The sequence below is a fragment of the Taudactylus pleione genome, unplaced genomic scaffold (genome assembly GCF_031769625.1).
Source record: "Taudactylus pleione unplaced genomic scaffold, aTauple2 ptg000041l, whole genome shotgun sequence".
NCBI classification, from domain to species: Eukaryota; Metazoa; Chordata; class Amphibia; order Anura; family Myobatrachidae; genus Taudactylus; species Taudactylus pleione.
Genome location: NW_028284443.1, coordinates 49,252,562 through 49,279,822, shown reverse-complemented (window position 1 = coordinate 49,279,822; position 27,261 = coordinate 49,252,562). Strand labels below are relative to the sequence as shown.

Below are 27,261 nucleotides of genomic sequence, written 5' to 3'. Positions count from 1 at the left end.
ACAAAACTACATTGCTAGCTTACGCTGGTCAATTTGATGTGGGACATTTGTATATCTGTGTGCAAATTCTGTTTATTTGCGACTTTGTACATGTGTAACACCAATTCCTTTGCCATTAAAATCATTGCTAGTGTTTCTGGTACACTATGAGTGTCTTTTCACTGCGTCTGTGATGCAACGATGCGATACTTAAAGAGACCTACAATACGCTACTCCTCTCAGAGCGCCTCAGTTGCGCCAGCTGTCGCAGGCCATATGGCGTATCGACAGCCAATAAGTGAGGACACCTCTGTGTGTTTCTCACCAAATTCCTTCTGCAGAGAAGAAGTATGATATTGGAAATAAAGAGTTCCTTACTGTTCATTGTGCTTTACCAAATGGTGACACAACCTTAAGTTTTCTGCTCATCCAGTAACAGTCCATTCAGGTTACAGAGCCTGCAGTGTATGTGGAAAGCCTAGAGCCAGATAGATTTTGTTCTTCTCTTACTTTCACTTCTTAACCACTTGCATGGCATGGTCGCATTTTTCCGACCTAACCGGGCTGTGCGTTATCTGATCTGGTCACAATAAGACGACCAGTCAGAAACTGTGTGGGCGGTACCTCTGCTTGCCTGCACCCTCCCTCAATGTCTGCCCTACTGCTGATCGGTCAGCACAAAAGGACCCCCCACCCAGCGGCTGCAGAGATTAGCAGCCGTTGGGAAAAACTAAATGAAAACTCCCCCCCGCCCCCCCCTCACCGCCTATAGTGTACCTGGCACCTGAAGCCACTGTGAAAAAAAGTTATGATGTGCCCGATGTTCTGATGGTAGTGATCTTATGTTCCAATTTGTGAAAAAAAATGTTTACAAATATAATTTTTTTCAACTAAATCATTTTTGATAAGTTGAAATACATGTTCTTCACCTAATTCATTCATAGATAAAAACCCGACAATTTCTGAGCGGTTTTTAGTGGTTAATATCTTATGGGCCAAGATCTAGAGAAAGCAAAGCCATTGCCTTATCAACAATGTTTTATGATGCTCATCAGAAAAAGAACTCTGAAAGTACTACTGTATCAGACAAGAATATTTTATGGGCCAGTTAATGTAGCTAAAGACTTTTTCACTGTTCTGTAAACCAGTGTAATTATGACAGAAACCATTCCACAAGCATCCATCTACATATATTGCTTTCACATGCCAAAATGGATATGTAATTTGGCTTCATCATGTTATTGTTCCAATAGTTGGCAAGACTAGAAGAGCTTAAATTAGTGCATGAGGTGTGCATAAAATTCAAGAATTGCTTGTACACTCTTTCTGGTGATCAAATTGTGAAACGGTTGTTCAAAAATATGTTTCACCATGTTTGAATTGTGCCTAAAAGCAAGACTCAAGACAGCCCAGCTGAGGGTTTCTTCAATTTTTCCTAGTCCATCACACCTCTAGAGATCAATTTCAGTGGGTTTTATAGTTTATCTTTTACTAAAGAGAAAACCACGCAGTCTTGGGTGTAATAGATATTCCTTCTGTTTGGATTAATTGGGCCATCTTTGCGACACAGATTGTTGGCCGTAAACATAGGATGCAACCAATTCTGCATAAGCAAATGTACTTTATTCTCCCTGCAAATAACAGAAGCATATGTGTCAGGAATACAATATTAGTAAGTACAAAAGATGGGATCTATTGTACGCTAATAAACCATCATTGGTTTTGTTAGTGGCACATGGTTACTGATTTTATGTAATACTACAGGTCATATAACAGAACATCTAGTTTTGTATAATTAAAACATCTACAGCTTCAGCAAGAAATTCTCATGCAGATCAGTTGTGTTTATACTCAAAGAAAGCAACAAGAAGTCAAAAGTGACAGATGGGCAAGCGCAACATATTCTAAAAAACTGAAAATATATGGCCTAGATTAAAAGACAGACACGAGTTTTGTTGTGTATACTGGTTTGTTTATGCATATATTTATATATCTACACAGGAATGAAATGTAAAAAGTTAACTGCATTGAAAATACTCCGTGTTCCGATACATGGGTCCAGCAAATGCAGTGGAAGGTCACTTATTTACCCCCACAAAACCTTTTTTTCTTTTGTTACATACTGATATTTCATTATAATGGAAATCACAGTATATTATATTTACACACAGGACAAATGGACAAATCACCAATGCTCAACATAAATATAAAACAACATAATTTAAAGTAGTCTCGCACCATCACTGGGAAGAACAAGCAGGTAGAGCACTTCATTCTCCTACTGTAAGTGTGGTAATATACACAATGGAGGAAAAAGGTAACACTTCTAGCATAACCTTGTCTTTAGACTGAAAAGATACACAACATTAATATTACAATGTTTAACAAAACCCAATATTTCAAAGTTATGATGTATCCATTTGAAGCTATAACACAGAAAGTGTTCCTGTTCATTTGTAAGGCTTCATAATGGTCAACAGCAACAGACCGTGAGGATAACAGAGCAGACCTAACCAAAAAAATTGAAGACATGAAAACAAACTGTGGGAAGGGCCCTGCTTATAAACAAGCTTACAATCTAGGCGGAAGGGGCACAGGTGTAAGAAGAGGAGCACAGAGTGAAGATTGGCATAGTTGTGAGCATGTACCTGTGTGAGTGGTACTGGAGGGAGTAGGTCAAGCTCCAATAATGACATGGGTTTTTAGTATGTTCAAAGATTTGAAAGGTGAGGGGAAAGTCTTATTGGGTGTGGTAGGGAATTTCACAAGTGGGTTAGTGACAGGATTCTATCTTGCTACAAATTTGTGCCATAGATTTGCTATAGAGTAAAATATAATGGAATATTTTATAGCTTTGCCTCCTTCCTACAATAGCTGTCTGTTTCTGCTAATATGTATATTAGGTGCCAGGGGCAATTGGCTACTGCAAGCCAGCCAGTTTAGATCCAGTCTACTGTCTTCCGCATCATGCTGCCACATTACCTGATCGACAACCCCATTACTATTGCAACATTGTATTACATTTGCCGCCATCTGAGGAGGTGACACCATTATAGTGCAGATCTATTTTGGTGTCACCAACACTGATGGTGTAACCGACAAGCGTTAGGTGCATCATCCACACCCCCAGTATCCGTAATGATTGACTAAGTGCCGCACTGGGTGTCACCACACAGTGATGCCACTGGATCAAACTGGCATTCTTACATTATCATAAAAGGGACATTTATAGTAGGACCACATAACTATACGAAAATGATTGCAATTCACATCATAATTAGTGACGCATTAATTCTTCAAGGTTTATGATGTGTTCGAACGCTTCACAGATCATATACACAATTATGTCAACACTTATGTTCTATGAGAAAATATACACATTAAAGGAAGAAATTTGACCTCTGCAGCACTCTGAAAACTTTGTGAATGATAACAAATGAGGTGTAAACTTGCCCATTGTCCACATATCTCACTTGCAGATTGTATCCTTCAATTGATTTCAATGGCACTGAAATAAATAAGCAGATGGTCTGACTAGGTCAGACAGCTAGCAAAAATGCTGCTCAAACCTGTGTTAAGGCTGCATAAATGCTTTGTTAGCAGACATGACGGGTATGCTGAATTTTGGAATACAAAAAGGAAAACCTTTTTATGACGATTTGTAGTACAAAGTATAAATCTGCAAGAGAGAGAACACAGCAATTAGCACATTTAGTGCTTGATTTTAGAATACATGGAATCAACAATTCATAACAGGAGTACTATAAAGCTCTAAAACGGTCTTCATTCCATGGTGCGTGACCTTGCACATCTAGCCTCAATATGCCATGCCGCTCAATAAGCCTAGTGTAAGTGAGCCATCAGATCTTGTGCAACTCTAGCGTCTGGCATCTTGGGTTTTTTTTGTGCATAAAATGTAATGCTAGGATGCACCAGGAGACTATGTTGATTAATTTGATATGCAACACTTGTATGTCTGTGTGCAACGGAGCTTGGTGTGGAAAAAAGCTGCGGCCGCTGCATCACAGCACTGCGCATGCTGATTGAGAGGCTCAGTCGCACACAGATAACTGTTGCATATCAATTAATCAGCACAGTCTCCTGGTGCTTACTAGTGACATCAAATTGCAACTTGACGCATTTTCTGGAAAATAAAAAAACATGTTTGCCGCTAGCAGAGTCTCACAGGACCAGGCTGCCGAGAGGGGCTGTTTGGCGCAACAATGAGAGAGGATACATCTATATATAATATATACAGTGCATCCAGAAAGTATTCACAGCGCTTCACTTTTTCCACATTTTGTTATGTTACAGCCTTATTCCAAAATGGAATAAATTCATTTTTGTCCTCAAAATTCTACACACAATACCCCATAATGACAACGTGTAAAAAGGTTTTTTTTAGATCTTTGCAAATTTAATTAAAGAAAAACTAAGCAATCACATGTACATAATTATTCACAGCCTTTGCCATGAAGCTCAAAATAGAGCTCAGGTGCATCCTGTTCCACTGATCATCCTTGAGATGTTCCTACAGCTTAATTGGAGTCTACCTGTGGTAAATTCAGTTGTTTGGACATGATTTTGAAAGGCATACACCTGTCTATATAAGGTCCCACACTTGACAGTGCATGTCAGAGCACAAACCAAGCATGAAGTCTAAGGAATTGTCTGTAGACCTCAGAGACCGGATTGTCTCGAGGCACAAATCTGGGGAAGGGTACAGAAAAATATCTGCTGCTTTGAAGGGCCCAATGAGCACAGTGGCCTCCATCATCCGTAAATGGAAGAAGTTCGGAACCACCAGGACTCTTCCTAGAGTTGACCGGCCGTCTAAACTGAGCGATCGGGGGAGAAGGGCCCTAGTCAGGGAGGTGACCAAGAACCCGATGGTCACTCTGGCAGAACTACAGCATTCCTCTGTGGAGAGAGGAGAACCTTCCAGAAGGACAACCATGTCTGCAGCAATCCACCAATCAGGCCTGTATGGTAGAGTGGCCTAACGGAAGCCACTTCTTAGCAAACTCCAGGCGGGCTGCCATGTGCTTTTTACTAAAATGCACCTGAAGGACTCTCAAACGGTATCCAGCCAGGATACCGACTGTCTAAATGTCGACCGTCGGCATCCAGTCTATCTAATCCCGGCAGGTGTCTAATGACAGACGTCGAAATTCCGACTCCTGTCATTAGACCTACGCCGGGAGCCCGACACCCGGCTTACCGATAGAAGGTAAGCCGGGCACGGACAGCCGCAGTGGGGTTTAGGTTAGGGCCTCCCGGGGGGTACTTAGTTAGGCACCCCCCCCAGGAGGTTAGTGTTAGGCTAGGGGAAGGGGGGGTTAGGGTTAGGCACCCCCCCGGGAGACTTAGGGTTAGGGATTAGAATTATTCACTTGGGGGGGAGGTTAGGGTTAGGTACCCCTAAGGGAGGGTTAGGGGGGGAGGTTAGGTTAGTAAATAGAAAAAATACTTATCTTCACTGCCGGGATTTTAACCGCCGGCCATGCTGCCAGCGGTAAATCATACCGATCCCCTCTCAGACTATGAGAAACAAAATTCTCCGTTCTGATGAGACAAAGATTGAACTCTTTGGTGTCAATGGCAGGCGTTATGTTTGGCGGAAACCAGGCACCACTCATCACCAGGCCAATACCATCCCTACAGTGAAGCATGGTGGTGGCAGCATCATGCTGTGGGGATGTTTTTCAGCGGCAGGAACTGGGAGACTAGTCAGGATAGAGGGAAAGATGAATGTAGCAATGTACATCCTGGATGAAAACCTGTCCAGAACGCTCTTGATCTCAGACTGGGGCGACCCTAAGAACAGCCAAGATATTCAAGGAGTGGCTTCAGGACAACTCTGTGAATGTCCTTGAGTGGCCCAGCCAGAGCCCCGACTTGAATCCAATTGAACATCTCTGGAGAGATCTGAAAATGGCTGTGCACCGACACTTTCTGTACAACCTGATGGAGCTTGAGAGGTGCTGCAAAGAGGAATGGGCGAAACTGCCCAAAGATAGGTGTGCCAAGCTTGTGGCATCATATTCAAAAATACTTGAGGCTGCAATTGCTGCCAAAGGTGCATCAACAAAGTATTGAACAAACGCTGTGAATACTTATGCACATGGGATTTCTTAGGTTTTTGGGGTTTTTTTATTATTACATTTGCAAAAATCTCAAATAAACTTTTTACACCTTGTCATTATGGAGTATTGTGTGTAGAATTTTGAGGACAAAAACTAATTTATTCCATTTTGGAATACAGCTGTAACAACAAAATGTGGAAAAAGTGAAACGCTGTGAATACTTTTCGGATGCACTGTATATATACATATACACACACATTGTAATGTTTATACACAGAGAGCGATACAGTATGGCAACAAAGTACTTGTTTACAAAAGGTGCATGGAAGTATAGTATTCTATGTACGGACTTTAGGTGTGTTTGATAGCTAAGTTTTCCTGCACTTTGTTGATAGGAGATATATATAACTTCTCTGTTTTGTTCTGGGACCCTGTTCCTTAGAAATATCCAAACCCCAGTCTGTAGTTTACTTTGTTCTACTCTTCACATGCAGCCCTGCCCTCACCAAGATATTATGGGCCCAGGTTGTTGCCTTCCACATTATCAGCACTCGCATCTTCTGTCATGACTGTTCCAAAGAACCGACTGGATACAGGTTAAGCTTTCTTGGCCAGTTTGAAAAGCAGGACATCCGAAATGAGCAGGAGTTGAAAATTAAATACAGTATATAACAATTAAATTTCAATAAACAGAAGGAATGTCCACTTATTAGGAAGTGTGTTGGACAGCCTTTAGTAAACATGGCCGCAGAGAGGGGGGGAGAGGGTACTAATTACCCAGGCCCGATGGGAAGGTGGGGGGGGGTCTGCCGCCCCCTTCCCTGTCAGCAGCCTCTGTCTCTACAGTGTGTGCTGGGCTGCCGTGGGGCCAGGTAGGCTGCTGCCACCGAGCACACAGATCGCCCCCCCAGAATTGCCCTTGGCTGAGGGGCTCACAGTGCCCCCCACCTCAGCGCTGCTGCAAACACATTTTTCTTTTTTTCCTAAGGGGACAGGGCCATGCCTCCACGATTAGCCATACCTTCTAAAAGTACCGGGGCCTGGTCCAGCTCTCTACAGGCCTGTTGGTAAACAAATGGTTTAAGGTTTTCTAGGGGATGCACAGAAACACTAGAAGTTAAAGATTTATGAAGAATATGAAGTGGTCATTTCAACAGAAACTTAAGTGAATTTTACAAAAATCAATACAATACCTTAATGCAGTTCTCCTATTAGATCAAATATGCACTGTAGTGTTGCCACCATACAGATGTGACTGCATACTGTACACACATCCTCAAATTGCCCAGTTTACAGCTCCTTGGACTTTGCAAGTTAGCTGTGCCAAAACACTAATCTCATGTACCTAATACACCGGGGGCCTGATTCAACTAGCTGCGGAGCAGATTTTAGCCGCCCAAGAAGAAAAACGGCCGATTTTCTTCAAAAAACAGGAGAAAAGTTTTCACCATCTCAGACCAGGTGAAAAAAAAAAAGCAAAATCCCTATTTTTGACTAAAAATTTGGGGATTTCTTTCAGAACCTTTTGAACAACACCCCCTCTCCCTTATGTTAAATTACCTCAACATTTTTCCGTTAGTTGCGTACTTTGGCGAAAAACGACCGGTCAAATTTTTGGAGAAAAAAACAATTGTTGAAAATGGGTTTAACGTATTGGGTCTGGTTTTCAGGGGGTGGTATCAAGTGTTTTAAACATCACACAAGGCCGCATCAGGCGCTTTAACGGTTTTTAAAATTGCGCTTTTATGGGGCGTGGCCTGACTGGCTTCCTGGGCATCAGCAGTTTACCGGAGCGCCTAACTCCCGCGCCTTAAACAGCAAGTTTACCTGGTCCTTTGCCTCCCTGACGGCTTAATTTACCCCTCTGGTATGTCCGCTTTCTCCATGGTCCGATTCCCGGACTTTGCTGCAGCTCCGTGGGACCCGGCGATTCACGGCCTAGTGAGCCTCCAGAAGCCGGAGCTCTGCCGGAAGGCCACATGATGTCATCGTTGCGGCCGCTGCTGCACTCCTCACATACCTCTGCCTCCGCTCCTGGCAAGCTGGACCCAGACCCCCCCCTTCTTAGAGGTGTTTCTCTCCTGGATGACAAATATTCCTGGGGACCGTCGGGAGCCGCCATTTTGATTAACAGCCTGCACTCCTTAGTGTGCCTGGACGCTGTCTCCTGGACTCCTTCCAGCTCCTGCTAGCTGTTACATAGCTTTCATGTCTCCTCTCTACTTCTGCGCTCAGGTTGGTGATTGACTGTCTATTTCCCATTTGTCTTCATGTAAGGCTGTGCTCCCCTGCATCTCCATGCTGTTCCAGTGATACTTTTCTAATCTCCCCCCTGAGACCTCCACAGTTCCTGCTTACCTGATGTAATGTCTGCAGTTCATATCTGCCCAATGTGATATATAATATTCCATACCTATCGGCTGAGATATATGCAACTCCTGCCTATGTTATATAGTAAGCCAACATCTTTAAAGCTATTTGGTGTGAGGTTTTCCTTTTTTTTTCTCTTAACACCTGCGCCTCCGACCTCTGAAGATCGTCATGCCTGCCAAATGAGGCAAACTTTCTACCTTCGCACCTCTTATTAAATTTGTCTAACAAAAAAACCCAGATGCTGCATCTGCCGGGAAGACCTCAGTGGCATCCATCTCCATAGCTACTTCTTCACTTAGCTTTACGACCAGCCTGGACCCCCCTACTGATGCTCCACTTACAGTTCGTACACTCCACCAGATGCTCCAGGCATTTCGGACAGACCTTACCTCCGACTTCCAAACCTCCGTTAAACAAATCTCTGCTGTGGTAACGAATGTGGGTGACCGGACTAACCACTTGGAAATAACAACCTTCTCACCTCACATAACACTGTTCTGACGGAGCTAACAGCGGTTAAAGATAAACTCGCTGACTTGGAGGACAGATCCAGGAGAAAGAATATAAAGATAAGGGGTGTCCCGGAATCTGTGCTCAATGATGGTCTCCAGGACTTTGCCCTGACCCTTTTCCAGAAATTATTACCCTCTGCTGAGGTCCGTGACCTGCTAATTGATCGAATCCATCGCCTCCCTAAACCCTGCACAGCCCCTGGCAGTTCCCCCCTGAGATGTTCTGCTTCACCTCATTTCTTACACATTAAGGAGGAAGTCCTTAGAGCTGCTTGACTGGCAGAAGATTCAGAGGTTCTTAACAATCTCCAACTTTTCCTGGACCTCTCGATCCACACCATCAACAAACGCAGATCTTTCCAACCCATCACTAAAGCTCTCCGTGATAATGATATTCAATACCGCTGGGGTTTCCCGGTGAAGCTCTTGCTGCGGAAGGTTGGCTCTACATATGTCATATCGTCTTTGGAAGTGGGTGCCAAGCTACTATCAGAGTGGAACATTCCGGTCTCTATTGCATCATCCTCTTCAAATCCCCCTCTTCAGTCAGAGTGGTCCCAGGTTAGTTGAGGTTTCCTGGATTTCTAAAAAAAAAAATTTTTGTTATTTCATTGGCTGAGTTATATGCATCCTCCTGGACTGGGTCGTTGCTTGTTAATTTATTATAGCAACATTAGTTGGCCTCTTTCGGTGAGTCATTCCTATGGCTCCTGTTCCTGTTGGTCACTTCGTTCCAGGATGCTCCGTATTGGACTTATCAGCCACAAATATTTACAGGTTTTAGACTTTTGTTTCTTGATAAATTTGAGTCTGTGTTGTCTCATAGATTTTGTGATGATACTCCTTTTATATCCTGTTCGCTATTATAAATATGATGTTTATTTCTCTGTATAGATTGTGAATAGATCTTATTCTTTTGGATAAAAGGATCCTTCAGTCCACTAAGAAAATCAAAATTCTTCCTATTACCTGGTCCGATCATGCTCCTATTTTATGGTCCTGGAATACAGATAATCGCTCTCCCCTGGCATTTTCCTGACTACCATCTTCATGATCCTGAGATTCTGAAGGCTCTTACGGATTCTCTTACGTTGTATACCAATTCACCTTCAGACACTTCAGTTTTACATATTGAAGGCGGTACTCTGGCATTTCTATTCAAAAAGGTTCTCAGATTAAAGCTTGTTCTCGTAAAACACAGATCGACCTGGAGTCTACCCTTTGATCCTTGGAATCTCAGAATCAGGCCCACCCAACTAGGATGTTGCGTAAACAATTACAAGAGGTTCAACAGAAGCTTCAAAAATTGTTCATGCTACGCATGCACTCAACCCTTACTTGTTTACGCCATAGGTACTATACTGCTGGGAATAAGGCTTCTTGCCTCCTAGCTCGTAAACTCCGCAATGGAATCAAATGCCTTCTTTCCTCTTCCGGTTCCAGGTGCCTTAACCCCCTTGACATTGCAAACCTATTTTCGGAATACTATACAAAGCTATATAACTTCTCTGAAGATCCCTCCATCCCCCAACCATCAACCCATATTATTTCTTCCTTAGAAGCAGATAGCCTGGCGTCTTTAAATGCCCCTTGGTCACTAGAGGAGATCCAGTTTGTTATCCAGCAACTCCCTAAAGGTAGGGCCCCCGGCCCTGATGGCTTTATTAATTCCTTTTATTCTGCATTCGGAGGAGTCCTTTCCCCAATCCTTGTACAGCTATATTTGGAGGCTTCCAAAACCAGTTGCTTTCCAGCCAAAATGGTGGAAGCACAAGTCGTGACAATCCCGAAACCGGGCAAGGATCCCTCCGACTGTAAAAATTACAGACCTATAGCGCTTCTTAACACGGACATTAAAATGTATGCTAAATTTATAGCTAATCGTCTGAACCCACTGCTCCCTCAGTTAATTCACCCTGACCAGGTGGGCTTCGTTTCAGGATGTCAGGCTCCTGACAATACCCGTAGGGTTTTAGATTTGGTAGAATGGGTCTCATATAACAAACTATCTTTTCTCCTCCTATCACTAGATGCTGAAAAAGCATTTGATAGACTCCATTGGGACTATGGGCCTGATTCAGAGCCGCTCGCTCTGAATCAGGGCGTGTTTTGTTTTGTTTGGTTTTTTTTCTCCAGCCCGCTTGCAAAGCTGTGGGTGACCACCCACAGCTTGTGCGTGCGGCCTGGAGTCCATCGCAATTATCGCGACCATCGGGGTTGCAACGAGACCCTCTGGTAGGGTCTCGGCTCCCGCAAGCCCGAGTGGACTTCCTGCTCTAATAGAGCAGGAAGTCCACTACTGACATCAGTAGTGATGTCAGTAGGGCCGCCCACAAACACCAGGCGTTCTTAAGGGAACGGCTGCATTTGTGCAGCCACCCCCCCTCCTCGCCTACAAAACGGGACGAGCTGTCACCCACCATCGACAGCCGCCCAGTCTTGTAGCGAGACCTGTAGCGACTGAGCTGCAGTTGCTGGACGGGTCTCACGCATGCGCACGCCGGAAGCGGCGCATGTGCAGTGGGGTAACATCGAGTCGCTTGCGATTGGTTCTGAATCAGCCCCTATATGCGCCAGGTGTTTTGCAGGTTTGGACTCCATGGTGATATTCTCCGCTCTATCAACGCTCTTTACACTGGCCCTTCAGCCCAGATTTTTAGCAATGGCTTCCTCTCCTCATCTTTCCAGATAACTAACGGCACTAGGCAGGGATGCCCTATCTCCCCACTAATTTTTGTATTCGCTATAGAACCCCTTGATCAAATGATTAGTTCATCCACTGAACTCCCTGGTCTCTCGATAGGTGACTCCTCTCATAAATTGTGTCTCTTTGCAGACGATGTTTTATGACTTGTAACTGCCCTGGAGACCTCGTTGATTCCCCTTCACCGTATTTTGAACAACTATAGTGCTGCTTCCTATTACAAATTAAATACAACTAAAACTGAAGCCCTACCTATCAATATTCCCCCATCAACTCTCCAATCCCTGAAAGGGAGCTTTCCTTTTACTTGGAAGGACTCTTCCTTATCCTACCTAGGTATTTCTATCCCCTCTTCTATCAACAATGTCCACAACGTTAATTATGCCCCCTTGTTGATACAGTTGACAACTTTAGCCACAACCTAGATGAACCACGAGGTCTCCTGGTTAGGCCGCCTACCGGCATTCAAGATGATGCTACCGCCTAAATTGATGTACCTATTTTGTGCTATCCCATATGCAATTCCCCGTAATATGTTACAGCAAATGCGGAGACTGATGCTGTCTTACGTATGGAAGCGTAGAGCTCCCAGAATAGCTTATAATCGTATGATTCGCTCTAGACAACAGGGAGGCCTCACTCTCCCTGACCTGCTTAGGTACCATGAAGAAGCCCTCCTCTCCCAACTACATGACTGGTTTCTCCCCCTCCATACTAAGCCTTGGGTAGACCTAGAACGTGCCCTTTTCCAAGGTTTTCCTTTACCGGACCTTTTGTGGTTACCTAAACAATTACGCCCGCAATTCCAATCACTTCCCAAGTCTGTCCTTGATACCCTAAAGATATGGGATGTTAGGCTCCAGACTCATTTTAACTTCACTCTCCCTACCAGGACCATATCTCTCCAAGCATTAGACAAATTGCTTCCCAATCTTCATATGTCTTACTGGATGCGATTGGGTATTAAGTCCCTAGCAGATTTTTTTTCCCCATCTTCTATTTTACCGTTCACCGATCTGTGTGCCACATTTAAATTAGGCCCATCGGCTTGGTTTTATTATTTCCAACTTCAACATTGGATAGCTCATTTTGATATTAGCCCCGCTACATTTCAGACACCCCCAGACCAAATTCTAAATAGGTTGTCTGGATCCTCCTCTTGTGGGGCCATATCTTTTTGGTATTCATTATTGTCTCCTGATGACCAAATCCCCTGTTCAGCTCCGTTGGGAAAATGATCTCTTTTACCCTTAAACAATGGAAATCTATATATTTATCTTCCTTTTCTCTATCCAAATGCACCAATCACACTGAAATGCATATAAAACTCCTAAACAGACTATATTTGACCCCTTCTAGTCTACACGGGATATGGCCTACAGTCTCTAAATTTTGCTGGCGTCTTTGCCACTCTGAAGGCACAATTTTTCATATCTTTTGGGAATGCCCCTCTTTGCGTCCTTTCTGGTTAGATGTATTTTCCTTAATAAAGGAAGTCCTTGGCCTTGCATTACCTCTAAATCCCTCCTACATGGGTATCCTCCCACTATTCCCAAATCTGCTCGTTATGTCCTTGGTCACATTTTAATATCCACTAGAGCTACTATAGCCCAACACTGGAAGTCTCCTTCCCCTCCCCCATTTGCCAAAGTTATTACAAAAACCCAATTCCATTTCGAAATGGAGACTAAGGCCCTCATTCAGAGCCGTTCGCTATTTGTGTTCGTTCGTTCAAAAACAAGGGGTGGCTATGCAAATGATCCGTTCGCACATTGCAGTCTGTTCACACCTCTAAGTCTGAACGAGCGAGCAAAACATACGCTCTTTTATTTCTTAAAAACGCCCCCTGGCCGCTCGCACCATACGTCATGTCCGCTATTTATTAGATTAATCGAGTACATCGAACAGGATATGAACTGCTCGCTATTCTTGTGGTTGGTTTTTTCAACCGCTATTTTGCGAGCAGTTCTGAGTTAAAAAAAACCAAGTGACGTGGTCATTGACGCTGCTATATTAATTATGCACACCCATAAAACGCCTGTTTTGACCTTTAAGCACGCCTGCGAACGGATCTCCACTCCCCGTTTTCAAGCACCTTCCCCTGTTACCACCCACATACGCCTCATTCTGTCACTCAAAATAGCAGGCACTCGCTATATTGCGTACAAATGATTTTCGGCCGCACTGACTGGTTCGCGCATGCGTACTAAAAACCGTACGCATGCGCAGATGTGCGAACATCGCTCGGAACTAGCGTACTGCCGCTAGCGAGTGGCTCTGAATGAGGGCCTAAGGACGCTACTTACTCTATGGCTCCATCCTCTCCTATTGTGAAGTGGTATCCATGGCATATCTATGTTACTGACGGCAAGGGGGCGTCCTCTGCAAGACTTAACCAACTATCCCCGTCCTCGCCTTGTAACCTATACGAACTTCCCTCGGGAGATTCAGATGCCTAGACTGCCTATTTGTCATGTTTATGTAATGTGATAACTGTTTGATATTTGTGGATGTCCTGTTGCTTATTTAATGTTTTTATTTTTATTGATATTGTTGTTTTTTTTCTTGCCCCCTTCTCTTTTTTTCTGTACCCCTGTTTTTTGATTATTTTCAATAAAAATTTATTGATGGAAAAAAAATAATAATTTCGCTTTTACGATACAAAAATATACTTTCATCCATTTTAACGTACCCCCAATTTACGTGGAACAGTAATTTCCTGGGGGAAAAAATAGCTTTCTACCATTTTTTTACATTTTTATGTATACGCAAATTACTGCCAACAGACACAATTAAATTCCCAAAATACTTTCATTACGGCCAATCGTACACTTCTAAAATAATTTTCAATGTTCGTCAGCCTTTTTTTGGGGTACAGACGCAATTTCCTACCTTTTTTCCTCCCGTTTTTTTTTGGAGAAAATCGGGCGATTTCACCGGTGGCGATAAATTCGGCCGATTTCGCCTCTAGTTGAATCGGCCCTAAGCGTTTAAGATGCAAAATTGAAGAAAAAGTATGCAGAATGGGAATAGTTACCCATGGGCGCACCAGGCATTTGCACCATATGGCGTAAAAAGGATAGGTATACAAGGACATATCTGTACATTATCTCTGTATATTTATGCAAATATATTAGCTAAAGGGGCCTATCCATTACCCGACTTTGTGAACAATCCGACCAAAACTAGGAGGTTTTGGTCGCATTGTTCACAAAGTCGGGTAATGGATAGCCGGCAAGGACCAGCGATGCACGTGCACGCTGGGTCCTTGCCGTCCCAGACTATCTACTGAACATGCCCGTCAACCGGACGATGCTCTTCAGGTTCGGCATGTTCAGAGATAGGAGGTCGGGCTCCTTCACTGACGTTCAGTGAACACCGTCCAGTGCGGGCACCGCACCTCAGCGACCTGAAGGTCTGAACGCTAGTGGAAAGGCCTCGATAGACGTTTTTGCTATTATTTATACTTATTTTATAACAAATAATAGAAATGGAATAATAATTATATTAATGGCAGAATTTTCAGTTTCCTAAAAATCTTAATTTGCTAAAAATTTTATAATTTGGACTGCCTCAAGTTGTTTACACAGTGAAGAATTTCTATTCAAAGAGTATGTTTTGCTGTAATAGACAAATTAAGGTAAATACCATTAGTGATCTAACATTCTCCATTCTAAGGTAACATAGTGGTTTCACAAGAGACATGGACACACAGACAAAAATTTGAGGTCGCCAACATGTTTACAAAAGAATAAACCTCTTACTTTATTTGCTTTGTAAACAAAACATGCCAAAACCAAATATTGTATGGGACAACATTTTGTGATTGCTTATATACACCATGTGCTTCATTATGATTATCCACACAATAAATCAACATATATTTAGTTAGTATCGATAGCTTATTCGCAGCACTATCCATAATGTTGTTGACATTTTTATATAACTATTAAGTGATGTTATTCGGGCTTTGCTTTGTAACAAGTGTCTGCTACCATTAGCAAACACAGTTTGTCATGATTTACACTGAATTTTTATAATTAGAACAAGTGATGACAATTGGGGTCATTTGCAGCGTTCAGGACGAGGACTACACAAGAGCTTCCTTTGCACACATACTGTATATGGTAGCTTCTGCAAAGTTAACAGGCAGGTGATTGGTTCGCTAGTGCACAAAATGATGCCTATGCATCTACTATACTTAAATTCACTTTACAGGGAGGTGAGGAGGCAAATTTAAAAAAAAAAAACTTTTGTATACCTGATGACTTCTTCAACATACTATACTTAGAAACTATTTAAATGTTAAAAATTAAGGTGGAAATTAAATTCAACACGCGTACATGCACATAGCAAGTTTTTACTCATGCCCCATAAAGTACTCATTGCCCGTAATTGCGCACACTAGATTGCGGAGCATGTGAACTGTGAAAACTTGCTAGATATGCTTCCAATACAGACTTGTGTTCAACTCTGAAAGACTTTACTATCGGTGCTAACAGTAATATACTGCAAATCTGTGTGAATCTAGCAAATTAAAGTATGGCGATTTTGTTCATATTTTGTTCAAAACATTTAAGCTTGCAGACCGTAGTCAAGGGACCCCAATTCTCTCCAAGTCACTAGCATACTGTATATGCGCATATATGCTAGTTAAATGCACTCACCTCTCACGTACAGAGGGTAACGGGATGATGCCTGCGGTCAGAATCCCGGCGCCGGAATCCTAGCTCCAGAATCCTGACCTGACATCTGGATAGTAAGTATTAGGCTTGGGGTTAGGGTCGGGGTTAGGCACTAGGCAGCAGGGGAGGAATGGCTATGGTTAGGCTGCGCGGGGGAAGAGATTAGGGTAATGCTGGGTACGCACTGGCAGATACTGTATATTAGCTGATCAATTAATATATCGAGTGCCCTTCGGCCAGTGTGTACCAGCGATATGTCTGTGAAAGACATCATTCATAGACATATCGTGTCAGCTCTGCTGCACAGCCAATGGCAGATATATCTGTCCAACGTGCAGTGTGTACGGGGCGGTACACAGCAAAGGCTGGGAGAGGGGGTCATGTCGTGATCCCCGGCCAGGAGAAAAGATAATGGTTCAGTGTTTATGAACAACCATCATCTGCAGATATATTTGCAGATCGCTCGATCAATGTATCTGTCAGGTGTGTAGCTGCGGCAAAGATGGGTTAGGGCACTTACCTGCAGGCTTCGGGATTCTGACTTTCAGACAAGGGTTGGCTTTTGAGCCACATAAGCCTGCCCTTGTTTTGATTTTACTCTCTGTGCCTGAGACGTGAGTGCATTTAACCGGCATATATGGGCAGTGCTCTCCCCAGAAATTTTTTCCAGCCGGGTGGCATCAAGAAGTAGCCGGGTGGGGCCTTCACAATAAAAAAATGTTTTAAGCCCTGACATTATGATATAAACTTGAAATAACATTTTATATATTAATTCTCTTCTTCTTGTTAGGGGCCCAATCGTCTGATTATGAAAAAGCTGCAAAGTCTGTAGTATCTGGTCCTTTTTATACAGCTCCCAGATGCTGTCCCCACTTGCAGGCTCCCAAAGTGCCGGGTGGTAGGCGGTTTCTTGCCGGGTGGTGCACCCGCCAAAAACAGCCTGGGGAGAACACTGATGGGCATATACAGTATGCTAGTGACTTGCAGAGAATTTCTGTTATGTATACATATATGGCATTAGTATTGCAGCACAGCTGGTACCATGTACAACACTGGTAAAACTGAGTGCGGGCATATTTCTTTTTTGTGGTCAACTCTGCATCGGCCCAAAAGTAGTTCAGTGCCAAATCCTGGTAATCTGTAGCAAAAAGATATTTTGATTAATTATCTATGTTGCTCTTGATCGACCAAAGGTGATAACTGAGTGGTTGTTATGGGCTACAGCACATATGCACTTGCATTTTGTTATTATTAACTGCATATTGGAACTTTACCACAACATAAGTAAGACCTCACTTTATCTTGTGAGTAGAATGTATATTTTGTCGTTCATTTATGAGAAATAGCTGATTATACATTTGTGATGGAGTTTTGTAAGATAGTATAAAAAAATACATAGAAATAACATTTGCAGCTTGTTTACTTAGAAACAAAAGGGGGTATAATTTTTTTCATGTTTTGTATTGCAATGACCCCCTCTGTTTTATCCTATTATTTCTGAGGCATAAATGACTGTATACTATTTGTAACTTGCAAGCGTTTCTGTGGCTATAGCTGCTTAGGACAAGTTGTACCACAGATAGCAAATAGTAAAGCTGGGACATCCATTGTAACCACTAGATAAAATGAAAATTATACTATATTAATTCTAGAGTTCACTCTTATGTAACATGAAAATGTATATTGCATGAGGTGTGTTTTCCTGTTCAGACTGTATTTTACAAAGCAATCTTGTTCTATAAGGTTCTTCCACAGTAATGGCACAACTAGTAGTAAACAGTATATGACACAGGACATGAGTACACATCTACTGTAGGAATCTAGAGGAAGACGTATTACGTACGTGAATATATTTGGCAACTTACAATGAAATGATTCTTAGACAGAGTTTCTTGAAAATAAATGAGCACAAAGGAAACACCAGCTTGTTCTTTTGGTACCAGCAAAGGAGAGAAAAAGAGAGCAGGATTTTCAGTTAGACAGTACATTGTGCTCCACCAAATAGCAACTTGTTGACTTAACATACGGTATACGAGCAGTCACACACACACAACGTTCAGTAGTATAAAAGACAACTAGAAGCAAACATAATTAAACCACTTAATATCTGGACAGGGAACAAGGAAAATGTATAGTGCTATCAGTCACACAGTACCAGACTGTGATGATTGTTCTGTGCTTGATTACTGCAGTGCTTAAAAAAATAACTAAGAGCCTCTCAAGCCTCGAGAGAAGCAATTTCTCCTAATGTCAGACTGTAGTATGCGTCCAAGAGGCAAATGTTTTACTAAACAATCATTTCGCTGCATCTCTCAAGTTATAAAATGAAGTTTGAAGTTTGTAAAGGCTTGCAGTGGTGATCTGTCACACCGATGTCTCCAGCCCTGACCTGCTGAGGTATGAGCCCGTGCTGGAGCTATAGTGGGTATTGGAATAGCCAAAGAGGGATGGGAGTTTGAAATAAGCATTGCCTTCCCAATGAGTAAGCATCACTTTTTTAGAAAGATAATTAGACCTGCTGTCCGCATCACTGTTGTACTCGTTGCTTTGGTAGTTTGGGCTCTGCATAGAGGCTAAAGGTGTGAACTCCGAAACATGGTCCTGAGGCAGACTGGAAGCATTCTGTGGAGAAAGAAAAATAAGTCAGGATGCAGCAGTAGTAATTCCAATGTGTACTAAAAACAAAAAGGGCCTTAACCAAGCAAGAAAAAAAAATAGAATAAAACAGAGTACTTTCAAGCATTGGGTCTAGCACTGAACTAAACAACTAATATGCAAATGGGATTCAAGCCAGGATTTCAATAGCCCTTTTACAAAAGGTAACTAAGGATTGTGGAAATTGTATTGGGGTCATGCAGCACACATCCAGCTGCAGATTTGGTATTGTTATTATTATAAATAATTACAAATGTCATAATGAGCAATATTCAAATGTTAAGTGTTTTTATAAAACATAATTATAAAGCGCTTCTCATAGCATGTTAAATACTATTTCAGGAAAAAATGTCCAAAAATGAATGAAGTGTTTGCAAGCATAGTTGATTTTAAAGTTTATAAAAAAGGATTCAAATGGACACTCATAATACTGAGATACATGCAACACAATAGCCTACACCAAAGCCTGTACTAATACATGGAGGGAAGATCTACTAAGTGTGATACACAGGGCCATAACTACTGTAGCTATGGGCAACTGGTGGCGTCGCACAAAAGCTCTGTGGGAGGCACAGTTACTCCCCCTTCCCCCCCCGGCCCTTGCTCCTGGCTAACAGGTGTCTGTGCCAGGATTGCTGCTGCAGCACTTGCGATGCTCCAGACGGGTTGGGTATGGGATGCCGGCGCACACATGACCAGCGGTCAGAATGCAGATGCCAGAACCTCGAGTGGTTTGCAATACCGACACCTGGAGATAAGTTTCCTAAACCTAGCCCCCTCACCCTCCCCAAAATACTTACCGTCGGGATGTGTCAGCGGTTGGGATGCCGGTGACGGAATTCTGACCCCTATCGGCATTCTGAGTACCGGCATCCTGACTATCGGGATGCCAACTACATCCCCTCAAGACAGGCACCATTTACAGTTTTTATGCAGCCGATCAGGCGTCCAGAGGATGCCCGGCCAGCGCTGCACTTACCGGAGCAGCCAGTCACCCCCCTTCTGCGTAGCATAATGACGTCTCGCGCTCAGTGGGAGAGGCCAGCACATGGTGCCCTGTTACGCCTCTGGTGATACAATAGCTATTTCTAATGACTTAAATGGATTGGTGATCAAATCAACCTAGAAGTCAAAATTACTAAAAATCACAACAGTCACTGATTCCTTGCTCCCCTCAGTCCTTAGCTACCCAAAACGCTTGTTCCCAAGGAGATGACGAGTATGGGTTCTCCCTGCTATAGTGGTCAGCATAAGAATGGTTCCACTATGGGAGAAGAAGGTGATGCTCAGCATGACCTCTGCCTTCCAGAGGTTAACAGAACAGCACTAGGGCTCTTCCTGACTCTCATGGGCTGTGGGGGATGAGTACAGAATATGACTGGAACCCCTGGAATGGCATGTTGCTACCACAGTAGACAAGAGCCTAAGGGCCTATTCAATTGCAAGTGATGTGCTGACAAACATAAATGCCGTTATGGTATCCCCAAACATTGCAAGTTTTCTTGCGCATATATATGGGATGCGAGGGAAAATGTGCCTTTCTGAAATGACACATAACGCCCATCGCCGCTGACTGACTCGTCCCTTAAACATCCTGCCAGTTATGCCAAAATAGTAAAAAAAACAACACATTACTTTTGAAATAATGATTAAATTAATGAACGACCCCTGATTAATCACATTATTAAAAATGGAACCTTCATCTGTTGTAGATCAAACGGGAATTGCTGTCGTTAGTTTCAAAGAACCTTGAGGTTTAAATTAAAGGGATATTTTATTACCATTTTAAAAACAGGTGAATCTTTCATTAATTTAAAATAGCACGTGCCGGCGGTGACGTCATCAGCCCGGCATTAGTGCCGGGTCAGGGCCGCCACTCGGAAAGAGGTCTCGGCAGGGTCACACCTGGGATGAACAAAATCTCGGGTGCGACCCGACATACCGATGTGAAAGGAGTATTCGTCCCAGAGAACTCCCCAAAATTCAGTAGAGTAGCCACATATGCATAACGCAGCAAATTGAAAGGAAGGATAAATGCTGTAGGTTTATGTTTCAATAGGAAGCATTTTTAAAATTGTATTTTCAATAGAAAATATCACTCAATCTGTTTTGTTTGTTCTTTTATGACAGTAGTGTAGGAGCCGCTTCTGTCAGTCTGTTTTACAGTCCGTAGAGATCAGTTAGGAGACATGTTACTAGATAGGTCTCTTTAAATCATTTGAACTCTGTCCATATGAAATATATATTAATTACCCTCAGATGACCAGTAAGCAGTGTGGTGAGAGCTTTTCAAAGTATTCCATTAACATGTAAATTACTGGTGGTATCCTACGTATGTTATTAGGAATAGGGAATAATCAATATGCAGGTTATTTCAAACAGGTGTAAGGAATTTGGAATGAATTGTAAACACCCTTAATGCCAAAATGAAAATATCTGTTTGTTGCTACAAGCCATCTGGTGTCTCTGCAGGCACAGCTTGATGCCAGCAGACCGACGTCTGCGAAATAGAGTGTCAATGCAAACAAAAAGGAAGCTTGATAATTAAACTGTAATTTAATAAAAAGTACTAATTTGGATGTAGCTAAAAATCTCTAAAATCCTAGAAATATGTAGCAAGCTTATGAGCAAGGTTATGCAAATTAAGGGCTCTTAATGTCATAAGTGAGGAATTGTGTATGTACATGCTCACACATCTCTATTAAATAATGGGGGAGATGTATTATAGAGGCACGTTAAGTGCCGCTATATAGCTTCCTGCTTCGCCTCTTTACCGAGGTGAAGCAGGAAGCACTAATGATGAGATGTATGAACATCTCATCGGCCAGAGCAGGGGAGTGATAACTCCCCCCTCCGGCGATCCCTGCCTGAGTACACAGCGCATCAGACTATTTCTGATGCGCTGTGTCCCTGTCCCGGCCGGCTCCACTGAGCATGCGTGAGATTTCGAAAATATCTCGAGATCCTGCATACAGCCCCGCATCCGGCAGCCCCCGCTACCCTGCATACAGCCCTGGAGCCAGCAGCCCCCTACTGTGGGGATAGGGCATCGCCAGGCTGTAGCTGTTGATAGCGACAGCTGCAGTGGACGGATTGGTCAGGCGAAATGACCGTTCATACATTGCCCAGGCATACTGCCCCTGTCATTTACCACCAAACCCCCCGATCATACATAGAGGAGAAGCGGTATCAGCGCACATAAAATGCGCTGATACCGCTTCCACGCTTCTTACATCTCCCCCAATGTTTGGTATCATTATACAGTTTAATTTATGAATTAGATTGAGCATTCAGTTTTCCCAGGAAACACATTTTCCGAAGTATACGGAAGAGGAGCTGGGCTATCTCAGCCGTCATAAAACAAACAGAGTCAGAAAGTAACTACCCAGTCGCAAAAGAGTTGGGGATGAAATCAATATAGACTTATGATGTATGTTTTAAAAGGCATTTGTAACTGTTTGGTCTGGGTACGTTTTTGGGGATCAACAGAGTTTGAAAGTCTGGACCGATTGTTTGTTGTCCTCTCATTCATTAGAAGACAGGTACTCAAACTCGGTCCTCAGGACCCAAACAGTGTATGTTTTCCAGGTCTCACAGAATCACAAGTGAAATAATTAGCTCCACCTGTGGATCTCTTAAAATTTCAGTGAGTAATGAATACACCTGTGCACCTGCTAGGTGACTTGGAAAACATGACCTATGTGGGGTCCTGGGGACAGAAACCCTGATTCAGAGCCGGACGCCCTGAATCAGGGCGTTTTTTTTTTTTTTTTTTAATGGAGCCTCCTGGCCGCTCGCTAAGCTGTGGATGACCACCCACAGCTTTTGCGAGCGGCCAGGCGATGGTCACGACCATCGGGGCTTGCGACGAGACCTTGTGGGCTTCCTGCTCTAAATACAGCAGGAAGCTCACCACTGCCTCCCACAAATGGCAGGCGTTCCTTCGGGAACGCCTCCGTTTGTGCAACCACCCCCCCTGCCCGCCTCCAAAATGGGGCGAGTTGTCAATCACAATCGACAGTCGCCCCGTTTTGGTGCGAGACCCAGGGCAACGGAGTGCCCATCGCTGGCCGGGTCTCGCGCGTACGCAGGGGGAAAACATCGACCCGCTTGCGAGCAGGTCTGAATCAGCCCCAGAGTTTGATAACCACTGCATTAGAAGATGTTATGTGCTATATTTCCTGCAAGTTCTCCTTTTTAATTGGAGTTACTATACATGTATTTTCTATTTTTATTGTAACATTTTATTAACATCCTATTTGTAACTAAGCAGTACACTCTTTTTGTAAGTAAAGTGTTTGTTTACGGTTTATATATGCTCTGGAAACCTTAGTCTTTGAAGTAATCTATTCATCACTTAGGCTACAGTAGCCTTAAAACTATAAAGTAATTATGAGCCTAAATAAATGAGTGATAGTTTGTGTTACAGACACTGCAGAATTGTAACTAAAGAGAGTTGGGGACCTGTGACCTTATTACCACAGGTTGTGGAAGACTACTGGGTGATAAAGATATTTACCTATTGGGATGTACTGTATAAACAGCAGGGTGATAAAAGATTAATTCTAGATATATTAAGCCCCGTCTGCCTTACATCAGGATTTGGATGAGCTCAATCCTTACACAATCTATACTCTATACTTCTTTCAAATAGCGGATTTATTTTAAACACAATATAAGCAAATGTAAAGGGCCCCATACATCAGACGGATATTTTACAGATTCCTCGATCCGACTGTAACCGCCAGTCGGAAATGCAGATCGGCGGCCATCAATGATCACATATTCATTGGGAAATCAGTGAAATTCTTCATGTTAAAAATCCCTGATTTGCTGATCTCGATCATATTTTGGTCGGGATTGGCAAATCAGTGAAATCCAACATTTTGGATTTCACCGATGCCCCGACCATGGCGTCTAGAGATCGGGAAATTGGCCCAATACATTGCTGATATATGTGGGCCTTAAGAGATAAAGAGCAATATAGTGAGGTGAGCATTACAAATTGGTATGTTAATCATGCTAATTGGCTAATGATTTTGCAGCTGGAAAGCAGAACAGAGGGCCTGATTCAGCATCGTACGCAATAGCGATTACGTACGCAGTCGAGAGATTGTTTGCCATTCTGCATGCGTACAAGCCACACTGCACGTGCACAGCGATTACATTGCGATTACGGACGCACATAGGAATCCATCGCAAAGTGAGTGACATGCTGTCAGCGTTTGGGGGTGGTGACGGGGAGTGGTTGGAGAAACACAGGCTTATCTGTCCGTTTGTACGCTGTTTCATGGGCATACACAAATTAGCCACTGCGAGTGCATACGCAGCTTGAGTACTCGTTGCGTGTGAGGAAACTTGCAGTTTCTGTGGCTGGTCAGACCTGGTCTAAAGGCTGCGTGATGGGCCGATGTGCATCTATAGTACCAATGTTTACACAGAAGTGCAAGGTTGTACGGATGTAAGAAAGCAGCAGTGGGCATCTTTATGCTGGCTGATCTGTGACAGGCATTAGCATATTTTCGCAGTTGCGATCCATACTGAATGAGGCCCAGAGATCTTATGTTCCTGGAGCTGCCCATGAGTCTAGTTTGCAGTACTTTATAAAGCTGTACCCACCTCGTATTTGAGGTAGGAGGGAGGGCCATTACAGCATAGCTTGCTATAAAGATATAGGATCGGATTCACTGGTTTAATGAAAGCTACAGTAACTGATCAGGTGCCTTGTATCACAGCTTTCTGGATTTCTAAGATGCTGTCCTGCTTCAGGCCCTATAAACTCTCCCTTTCATTTACACCTCAAGGTTCTATGAATATATTTCCGTCAAGATGAAAGGTCATTTACAAATACTTGTCGTCGAAATAATTTTAAGAACAGACACTTGTAATATTTATTTGCGGCCTTTAATAAGCAAGATACCTTGGCACTTTCTAGTATGTTATAGCAGGAAACTTATTAGAGACAGCAGCAGGCCACTTATAGCTGAGGAGGTGGAGATGGTGAAAAAAGAATCACGTGCAATGTAAACCATTCTATTTTACGCTACATCAAGGTAAAATAATATTACATACAGATTTTGGTATACTACCAAGCAGGGCCATAGCTAGGGTAGTGCGGCCAGTGCCATCGTACAGGGCACCACAGATCAGGGGGCGCTGTTTGGGCCTGTCAAATTTCTGTTTATTATCATTCTCACTTGTAGCTTCCTCTTCTTTTATCCCCAGCATCTCCTGGCCTCCCCTATCTCTTCCCTGGCCCTTCCCCATGAAGCCATGGCCCTTTTTTGGGTGCATTATGTCCCTTTGAAAAATGAGGGGGGCGCCAATGCACTTTCTGGCACAGGGCACCAAAAAGTCTAGTTACGGCTCTGCTACCAAGGGGCTGATTCTGAGTAAGACGCAGATGCGCCTGTATCTTTATGCAAATACAGCTACAAAGTGTCCCACTGACAGCTTCCATATACACTGAAATACTGCTTGGTGCGCCTCTGCATGCTGAAAACGTGCACCAGCCCCATGCAGGTGCAGTCTCTCTGAGTGCGGCCTCCTATGTGAGTGGTTCAGCGGCTTTGTACAAACTGCTTTCTGTGACACACCCATAAGATGCAACATCTCTGTGCATCTCTGTTACCTCCCAGTCACTGTCCAGGAACGTCCCTTACATTTCTGCTGCCGTGCATCCAATCTGTACTGCGACTCAGTACCTACATAATAGGGGTGCATGCACATATGATAAACATCGCTCTACAGCGTCTGACATCATCGCTGCATCCCACTCTGAATCAGTCCCCGGGTGTTCTCCCTGAAGTACCGTAATCATTGCTGTGATAGTCATAGCTTTGCAATTCATAAATCAGTTGTGAATACAAATAATCACTCATAGCAAAGAGTTTGGAAGTAAAATATCCAAAGTTTTAACACACCAGGAGGAAAATACACACCAGTCACACCTGTATAATACGGTACCTATTCAATTTACTGGTTGCACTTATCTGCCAACAGCACTGAACTGGTCCAGTAGTGGCCCTTCAATGTCCGCATTGTGTGTCACTATGTTCTGTAAAACATGCAGTGGCATCAGACCTTTATGTGTACGGCTCCAGATGGGTGCATATATAATAAGTTATAGCGTACATACACCCCGAATGTAGCACACGCATTTCATATTTGGTTGGCTCATGAGAACCAAACACTAAAAAAAAAAAATTATAAAGTCCAGAAAAATAGGTTTAGGGTTTAAAATGGCAAAAGTAGTCATATTTTAGATAATTAAATTGTATTTTTACGTATATAAACCATGAAATTAAATGATTGATTTTTAGTTAATCGCAATTAGTAGCTGATTTGTCAATATAATGGGTACTATTTTAAAATGTTATGTTTCACTGTTATTCTCAATCTCCTGCCTTCTCTGTCATTATCCCAATTCAGTGTGATATAAGCCTATCACATCTTCCTTATAAAATTGTACAGATCGATTTAAAAGGGGCCACCAATTCCATAGCAAACTTATCTGTAAAATTATATATTTAAGATAGCACGGTTTCTGTTGTTTTCCACAGATCCAGTATCTCCACAGTCCCCAATGCCTCCAAAACATTTCATCTTGCTAATTTCCTAGAAGTGTACCTAGCAGAGATAAGCACACCTTAACTATTACAGGGATTTCCTTTTATCTGAGGGGAGAACGGTCTTCAACTTTAAATTGTAGCTGACATTAGCTTATACTCCCCCGGTACAGTAGCTGGCCTTGGCTAAATGCTTTCTGGTGGGGGATTCCACTGCAAAGCCAACTTTTATAGCCATGGCATTGTGTGGTGAATACACCTATTTCTTTTTCTTGCAAATTACAAAGCATGGTGATTTATTTATTTTTTTCTGGTATCAGAGGATGGGAACCAAGAGCCATATAGCCAATGCCACCAAAAATGCTCATGCAGAACTTTCTGTGCAGATTCTAGTTAAGTCAATGGATGCACATCTTCCATAAGTTCTTAAAAGACTTCTTCATTATTGTATTTATCCAATGCTGGAACTTAAAAGGTTCACCCTGAGACTCACTGCACCCCCTGATGCACCCATGGCACTCCCAAGTTCTGAAAGTACCAGAACCAACATGTTAGTGACACATGCAGAGTGATTGCATCCTTCAGACATGTGATGCGGCCTCTATCTGATATTTTATTAGCAGAAAGGAGGGCTGGTAGGCTACAACGACATAGCAGGACCCTTACCTAAGTTTTGCTATTGGGCCTAACAATGCTCAT

General features: G+C 43.0%; 1 protein-coding gene across 7 annotated transcripts in view; it reads right to left on the bottom strand.

Annotated features, from left to right (window-relative positions):
• Positions 1-1,940: 1,940 nt before the first annotated feature.
• ATP11A (ATPase phospholipid transporting 11A) overlaps positions 1,941-27,261 on the bottom strand; it is a 246,323-nt gene continuing 221,002 nt past the window's right edge. For 2 of the 7 annotated variants that reach the window (XM_088458480.1, XM_088458495.1), the window contains one exon: positions 15,395-18,961. In XM_088458480.1, coding sequence (XP_088314606.1) covers positions 18,704-18,961 — 258 coding nt within the window. In that variant the 3' untranslated portion in view covers positions 15,395-18,703. Of the gene's footprint in view, positions 3,659-15,394; positions 18,962-27,261 lie in introns of those variants that run through there. The other 5 variants (XM_088458516.1, XM_088458510.1, XR_015872874.1 and 2 more) reach the window with 5 other exon arrangements.